The 8,782-nt window shown below is 37.5% G+C and overlaps 1 protein-coding gene across 1 annotated transcript; it reads right to left on the reverse strand.

Annotated features, from left to right (window-relative positions):
- Positions 1 to 3,462: 3,462 nt before the first annotated feature.
- LOC147887032 (uncharacterized) lies at positions 3,463 to 4,262 on the reverse strand. The gene is made up of 2 exons (XM_087394941.1): positions 3,974 to 4,262; positions 3,463 to 3,876 (listed from the first exon to the last, which is right to left on the reverse strand). Exons 1-2 carry the CDS (start codon positions 4,061 to 4,063, stop codon positions 3,706 to 3,708), a joined length of 261 nt encoding a protein of 86 aa, XP_087251067.1. The 5' UTR covers positions 4,064 to 4,262; the 3' UTR covers positions 3,463 to 3,705.
- Between the last annotated feature and the right edge of the window lie 4,520 nt (positions 4,263 to 8,782).

Below are 8,782 nucleotides of genomic sequence, written 5' to 3' on the forward strand. Positions count from 1 at the left end.
GTATCACCCTTTCAAAAGGGTAATTTTGTAACAAACAATGTTGTATATGTTCGACAAGTATATGCTTTTGTTGCTCGATCATTTCATTTGAGTGATTTTGTATCACCCTTTTCGCAAGGGAAATTTTGTTATAAAAAAACTTTGTTTTGTAATTACCAAACAAAAAAAAGTATTAGTGGGGCTAAATAGGGCCATAGCAAGCCCTGTTTAGCCCCACTAATCCTTTTTTTTAAGTTCTGTTAATCGTTGCTATATAGCGACGTTTACCACTGTTGCTATCTAGCGACGATTAACAGTGTCGCTATATAGCGACGCTTTATAGCGACAGTTCTTTTCCGATGCCTTTAGCGACTTTAATAACGACGTTTGAACCTGTGAAAAAAAAAAATTTAATCTAAAAAGCGTCGGTATTTTCATCGGAAAAGGGCTTATGCTGTGTAGTGATGTTTGGATTGCCCATTTGTACTTAACTCACTGTAAAGGAAAAAATAAATTATTAAAAAGGCCACGGCAGATCCTTTGTACAAAGACTCATCCAGAGCAATATTTCTTGTAAATTTATGATTATGTAAAATTGCAAGCATAGCTATTGCTATTTTTTAGAGTACAAAAGAGGCTTCCATCATGTCTCATGTCTGTATAAATCTTTTAATTTCTTGAATATTCAAGAGTGTTATAGTTTTCTTCATTGAAAGTAAAAAGAGTCTTGCAGGTCTCTTGTGTATACCTTTTTAAAATTTTGTGAATCTTCAATAGCATGGTTTTTCATGGATTTAAACTAATAACTTGGATTTTTTAATTTAAGAATACGGTTCTTAAAAACAAGAAATACAAAATTAGGATTTAATAGTAGTTTTTGCATTATTAGTGCAACATTGTAGAGAGATATTTTGAAATGTATTATGTGGAAATGATAGTGCCAGAAAGTAAACTTTTGTTTCTCGAATGACATTTTCATAAAGTAAACTTTTCATTTGGGAAGGATTTTAAGGAATAGTCCAAAAGTAGACATATGAGTCCAAAATTAATGAAATAAGTGTTATTAGATAAAGAATTGAATGATCCATCCTTCTGAGAACTATCTACAAGAACATCTCTTCATCCCTATGAAGACCTAATATTGTTTTCATTTACACTTTTCATTTGGACATGAGTGATTCTTGAGGAAGGGCCAACATAGATGTGTTGCATGGTACAAAACATTCTCAGAGAAGATGTCTAATGTCTTCTTTCTAAGGCATACATCATTTGTAGAGTAAGCTAAGATAAAAACCATTCCAAGTAGTAAAAACTCAAAAAACTAGATGTGGATAAGTAAAACTTATGCCGAATATGATTGTTAAATGCATTACAAATGATTTTTTGGCAAGACTACTTTGATGAATATTAAACTATAGTACTTTGATGGATATATTGCAACTTGCAAGCTAAGACAATAAATCATTGCAAGTAGTAAGAACTTAAAAAAGTAGTTATGGATAAGTGATAACTATGCCAAATATGATTGTGTAATGAGTAGTTGTGAATTGATACAATTGAAGGGCAACTAAGGTCATGCATAGATGTGGGCAAGTGATAACTATGCCAATATTATTATATAATGAGTTGTGAATGATAAATAAGCAAGCCTACTTTGATACAGGTGAAGGGTAACTAAGGTTATGCAATGCACATAGCCCAAAAGAAGCATTAGTATAACACACTTAAAATTTAAAGGAAACAAATAGCTATGAACAAATCTTACCTTCAAGAAGACCTAAAGGGTATGATCCATAAGTTTTTGTTGGGGGTCACATCTCGAATCATGTTCACAAATGCAAAGATTTTTTAAAGACCTTTTTTAATTCAAAAAGCATTAGTTTTTGTTGGGAGTCACATCTCGAATCATGTTTACAAATGCAAGGATTTTTTAAAAACCTTTTTTAATTCAAAAAGCATTTTTATATCCATTTAAACACATTTACACAATTTAAATCATTAAAAAAATCTACTTTTATTCGCACTTAGTTAACCATTATTATACCACATAATATCTCTTTTTTTTGCATGGTATATATACACAAGTAGTATTTATCATGTGTCTAGTAAGAAGGCCATGTTTTGATAAGCATTGATTAATCCACCAATCACCAAGGGAAAAAAACCTTGATTGAGGTTTTTTTTAAAACAATTTTTATTTGAAGTAATCGATTAAACCAATTTAAAGAACAGTCTTAATCAAGCAATTTAAATCCTATATATGCTTAGAGGTTCTATGGGTTGAGTGCACAAATGTTTCCTCCTCCATTGTGAATATGTATACGATGGGGCTATGACAAGTATTCACTTTTAGTTAACTATACTCCCACTACACAAGAAACTTGGTCTAAGGTGGGATGATGACTAGAAGAAACATGAATGTATAAGATGAGGCTATGGCAACCATTCGCCTTTAGTCAACTACACTCCATTACACTCAAAGTGGGATGATGGCTAGAAGTGTGAATGCAATGTTAACTGTCTATTGGTTGTCACCTAATTTCTCCATTAATTGGTTTGTGCATCATACTTTCCACCTATCTGTTCTGAAGGCCTTAACATCAACAAATTGTTCCATTCATATACTAGACCTAAGGAGAACTCTCATAATTTTTGCTCAACCATACTTCCATCTGCCCTTGATGTCAATAAATTATTCATTCATCCAAGGAGAGTTAAAACCTTTTAATAGAGGAACTCAATTAATTTTTTGGGGGTGACAAGATTACATAGCTCAATAAGATCAAAGGGATAGCTCAATACGGTTAAAGGGATAGCTCAATAAGGTCAAAGGGATAGCTTTAAAATGTCATGCAAAGGGGGGACTTGAATGCAAGACATCCTTTACCCACCTAGAATGATTTTTCCACTAGGCTACATGAAGATGGTTTCGAATTGTTACCCTCATAAATAAGGGCTCCTCCCCTCATAAGTAGCTGGATGTCCTCATGAATCAGTGTCCTCTTTTGCTCTCCCCATGCCTTTCCCACCCGCCCCTCCTCCAGTAATTATACATCCTTGAATTGAATATGAGGGGACTCTTGTTTAAACAATGTGAGCAAAAGCAAGTAGAGAAAACATGATGCTATCGAAATGGAGAAAGATGGTAGATGAGAACATATGTACTAGAAAGTGAAATCAATAAGCAATTATGTAAATGTGAGTTACTACTATGGATATTTTAGAGAGAATATATACTTTACAACGTTGCCTTACCTATATGTTTCTTTACAAGAAATTAGTTGAGGAAAAATCACATTGGATGAGTCTAATAGATAGATAATAGGTCACCTTGAATAGTAGTGGATTCATCTTAGTTATTGAAGGGCATATCTCTTATTCTAGATTGAAGATTGGATTGTCTATCATTATGATGAAAGAGAACCAAGATCGATCCTATAAATGAAGCTTTAAGGGAAGAGTAATTAAAATTCCAAAGGACCCTTTATTAGAAAGAGATACAAGATAAACATAAGAGAAAACTCCAAGGTAAAAGGATGTACAATTTTTCATTTCTAGCTCATTTCCCTATGAACTATGTGAACAAGAGAGGAGCTTCCAAGGGAGTCGAATGCAAACAACCAGCTTAGGTGGGCGAACAACCAAACAGCCTGAGATGCCGCCGCCACGTAAGAGAAAACTTTCAAGGTTATAATGACAACACAACCCTTATTGGAATATACTTTTCTAGTGTTTGTGGTGAAGCGCGTGCTTGGCCTCCTTTTTGGCTTCCTTCCTCTCGTGCTTCTCATGAACTGCCACCCCACCAGCTCCGATCGCAATCGCCCCAGCGACGTGCTCTCGCACCTTGTGCGCGTGACGCTCCTCAGGATGCTTCTTTGCCTCATGCCGCTCATGCTGCACAAAATCGAACAGCAAAGCAAGAGTCAGGACAACGAGTCAAACAAAGGCCAGGCAACCCAGGAGTAGCCTGCTCACAATAGCTCTTTCTCACCAGGGCAAATACACCGGCCGCTACGGCGCAGGCATCTGCCATATGTTGGCGCTGCTTGTGCTGCTTCTCCTCTTGCTGAGCGGAATGCATTTTTTTGGGCTGGATCGGTGGACGTGGTGTGGCAGAGGGGGTGCAAGATGTGGAGAGGCTTCACAGTAGCCAAATTTTGCTCTGTGACACAGGGAATGGAAATTGAGACGGAACTCCGCAGGGACGAGGAAGGAGGATGAACTATGATTTTGGGCTGGAGAGTCGAGGAGCATGAATATATGCAGACATGGGAATGCGCGTGGAACGTTGGTTTGGCACACGCTTTGAGTTTCGTGGGGAGCACACAATTCTGTAAAAAACGAGTCCAAAGAAATGCGTGGCCTACAAATGTATTAAGTCAATTGGAAGCTTCTTCATCTATTTACATAATATATATTAATGGTTATTACATTATTTATTAATATCATTAGTATTTAATATTGAAGACTATTAAGATTGTTATTGAAAAATATTATATCATGCATTAATAAAGGTGTATTCATTTCTTTCCATGATATATGCTGAAGCCATGGGGTCCGAAAATGGCCTCATCCTTAGGGGCTTATGTCATGAGGGGGCGAGAAATAATCAAGGGTAGGGGAAATAGCACCATGAGGTAGAGAGCTTTGGGGTGTGATTTCCGATGCTCCACTCTATTCCCCCTCCCTCGTTTGCCTTGTACATTTGCACAACAGAAAGGAAATAGCTATTTTCCCTCTTTCTAAAAAGTTTAAAAAGGGAATATCATGTTTTCTCATGCCCTCTTTTCCCCTTGGCATGCTTATTTTTTGAAATTACAACCTCCCAAACTTGGAATTCCTTAAGATGTGCTCTCCTTGTTCCCTTTCTTCCACATCATTATGATGTCCTATGAATCAACATAAACCTATGCTAATATTAGGGTGAAAAGATTGACCAACCATGTTATTCTTAGCATTCTCGTAGTAGCTCATGTGGTAATAACTACTAGAGGGGCCATTTACATTGTGGAGTTGTGTCATAGCTTTGTACTTAATGGGCCTATTTTAGCATAGGTGGTTTTTATACACTATTATCAATTTGATAATGATGACAATGGAGGAAAATGCCAATCCCCTCTTATTAGGAAGGTCATGGTTGAAAATGGACAAGGTATTATGCATGATTGGGGTATCAAGATGTCGACATTCCATATAGAGGATAGTGAGATCTCAGTTTGCATAAATCCTTGATGTATACAAAGAAAATCGAACACTAACCAAGTTGGAAGATCATTTTCTTAAAAGGACATACACACCCGACAATGGAGATAGAAATCATCATAATTGTTGAGATTGATTTATTTCAAGTGGTAGCTAAGCTCAAGAATCTCAAAGGTAAAAAGGTAGCTCGAGAGCAGGACATGGCTCCCAAAACATTTCATAAAGATCAGGAAGTAGAACATGTGTACACAATATACTAACTCCAAAAGTACCAAGGATGTTTTACTCGAGCTAGTTGATGAGCTGAATTTGTTAGGTCGTCGGATTGCGCCACATGTTAAAACAAGGGGCACCGGTTATGAGGGGTCCCATACGCTCGCATAGAATTATAAAAAGCAACAAAGATAAGCTACACCAAAAGATAAGAAACAATAGCAAAATAAAACTAAATTTATGAAAATTAATGTAACTTCTTACATAGTCTGGTGCACAGTCCCGATTCATTTTTGTACTTGAATTTCTATTGAAAAAATCTACTTTATGAAAATATCCTTCCAAAACCAAAAGATGACACTACCCTTTTGAAATAAAGAGTTTATTTACTTACACTATCATATTGTACTAATGCAAAAACTAAGAAATGTAATTCATACATTACTCTATATTGTAGGAATCCTAGTATAATTTTTCATTTTAAAGAATCTTCATTTAAAAGTTTAACGTCTTCTTAACTTATTAATAACTTTAATAAATAAAAATCATTTAAATCCATGGATAAACTATATGTCTATGTGTGTGTGTGTGTGCGTGTGTACATATGTACGTACGCACATACGTACATATGTACGTATATATATATATATAAGGTCCATGCATTAGATTAATTTACCATGAGAGTCCTCTAAAATCTCCAAGACTTAATAACGATGTTAATAAACACCTTTCAGAGTTTCAGAACTCTAAAATCTCCAAGAGTTAATAACGTGCCAATAAACACCATTCAGAGTTTCAAAAAGCAAAAATGGTATAATCTCAAAGAACTTTATAATGGTGCCAATAAACACCTTGCAATAGTTACATATATTTTTTTAGCAAACACCTTCAAATTATGTATCTTGATGGAGGGGGAAAGAGGGGGAAAGAGATGGAAAGAAGTTTTTTTTAAAAATAAAAATAAAACTTTTATTTTATTTTTGTTGCCACCTCCGCACTACCGTGGCAGTGTGATCTCTTGGACAAGGGAGGGAGGAAGGAGAGGAGAAGGAAGAGAGAGGGAGAGAAGGGAGGAGGGAGAGAAGGGAGGAGAATGGGAAGAGAGAGGGAGAGAAGGGAGGAGAAAGGGAAGGAAGAGTGAGAGGGGAAACGGAGCGCAACACGAGGGAGAGGGAGAGGGAGGAAGGGAGGGGACCACGATGGGAGTGAGAGTAGAAGGAAGGACTAGAGTAGAAGGAAGAGGGAGAGAGGAAGGGGGAGTAAGACAGGAAGGAAGGGGAACAAGATGAGAGGGAGGGTGTGATTGCAAAGGGAGAGGGAGAGGTGAGAGTCAATATAATTCCCTCAAGGAATTCAAACTTCTCGCTCTAGAATTCAAACTTCCCTCCCCCTTCCCCCATTCCCAATTCCCCCTTGCCCCCCCCCAGCCCCTTTCCCCCCCATTCCTCCCCCTCTCCCCCCTTTTCCCCTCCCCTCCCCCCCCCTTTCCCCCTCCCTTTCCCCCCTTCCACCCCCCCCTCTCCCCTTTTCCCCCTCCCTGCCTTTTCCTCCCCCTCCCCCTTTCCTCCATTCCATTAATTTTCTTTCTTTCCTACCCTCCCCAAGATAAATTTTTAAGCACGAATATTTTCCTAAAGAAGAATTTAGGAGCTTCTCCAAACTAGTGTGGCTAATCTTTCAATCTTGAAATTTGATAAGTTCACCCAAAAATTAACATAACTTTATCGTATGAGGTCCAAATTTAGCCCTCCAAGTCCTCAAATCGATCAACATAAGCCATCTAAAGTCATCTATAGGGTTAGAATTTTCAAATTCCAGCTTATTAAAAACTTGTGAATGAAGTTTAATTATACTTAAACCAAATTCACAAGCTAATATTTGTAGCATGGCTAATATTTGTAACTCCACCCCATACCCTAAATGGCAGAAGTTTTCCACAGGCACTCAGGAAAGTGCCCTGTTTTGCTATGCGACCACTGTTCTGCAGGTCAGTGAAAAGTTATTGCAGAAATTATATCGTATGCCTGTACACAGAGATATTGGGAGTGATAGAATCATTCTTATTGCCTGTTGATGCATAATCGTCACTAGGAAGTGACTGTGTGGTCAAATACCACTCTCATCAATTTTGCAGATTTGCCCTTGTGAGGCAGAAGTTGTGTTTTTTTTTGCAGTGACAGAATATTTTGCAGTGTTCTGTAATGGCGTCTGATGCTCTTTCACAGATTGTCACTGAAAAGCTTGACAAGAACAACTTCCAAGCATGGAAGTTTAGAATGACAAATTTCCTTAAGTAAAAAGGCTATTGGGAGTTCATTACTGGAGCTGAACAAGAACTAGTTATTCCTAATGTTCCCAATCAACAGGAGTTGCAGGCATTTAAAGGTTGGCATGAGAGAGCCAGAAAAGTTATGTACTGGCTATCTATTAGTATTTCAGATTCTATGATTGTGCATATTCAGGATGCAAGCACGCCGAAGGAGGCATGGGATACTTTGACAAAAATATATAACACAAATATGCAAGCTAGGAAAATGCAGCTCAAGCAAGAGTTGCATAATGTGCAGAGAGAAAATATGAGCATCAATGACTACCACATGAAGGTGAAGAAGATTGCAGATGCACTTGCTTCTATTGGGTCACCAGTGGAAGATGATGATTTAGTTTTTGTGACCTTGAATGGTCTAGGAAAGGATTATGCACAATTCCGGACATCCATTGCCGTCCGTGAGAATTTTCCTAATTTTGAGGAGTTGATTGCTCTTCTAATTTTTGAAGAGCAGAGAAATGGTGGTGCATCTTCTTCAGGAGAAACTTCAAAAGAAGTTGTCTTCTACTCAAATACTGGAAGAGGTAGAGCAGGCCGATTTGGAGGCCATGGCAGAAATCAAAATATGCAGCAAATTCAAGAAAACCAGTCCTATGGAGGAGGACGTGGTAACTTTAGAGGCAGGGGGTGCCAAAGAGTTTCACATGGGATCGGTGTAGTTGCAGATATTGATATCTGGCATGAACGCATTGGTCATGTTAATGTACAACGACTTAAATTAATGCAGGCCCAAAATATTGTTGCAGGATTGCCTAAGTTCAAGGTTGCAGAAATGCATAAGGTATGTGAAGCCTATCAATTTGGAAAACAGGCAAGGAAACCATTTCCTAGACATGTTCAAGAGAGTAAGAGGCCATTGGAATTAATCCACTATGATGTGTGGACTACTAAAGCTGCATCTATTGGAGGCTATCATTATTTTGTCACTTTTATTGATGAATACAACAGAAAAGTTTGGGTGTATTTTATGAAAAAGAAAAGTGAAGTGTTTGGGCATTTCAAAGCTTTTAAAGTTATGGTTGAAAAAGAAACAGGCCTGCAAATAAAATGCCTAAG

The sequence above is a fragment of the Dipteris shenzhenensis genome, chromosome 23 (genome assembly GCF_047967505.1).
Source record: "Dipteris shenzhenensis isolate YYH24624 ecotype China chromosome 23, Dip_SZ_1.0, whole genome shotgun sequence".
Taxonomy (NCBI): Eukaryota; Viridiplantae; Streptophyta; class Polypodiopsida; order Gleicheniales; family Dipteridaceae; genus Dipteris; species Dipteris shenzhenensis.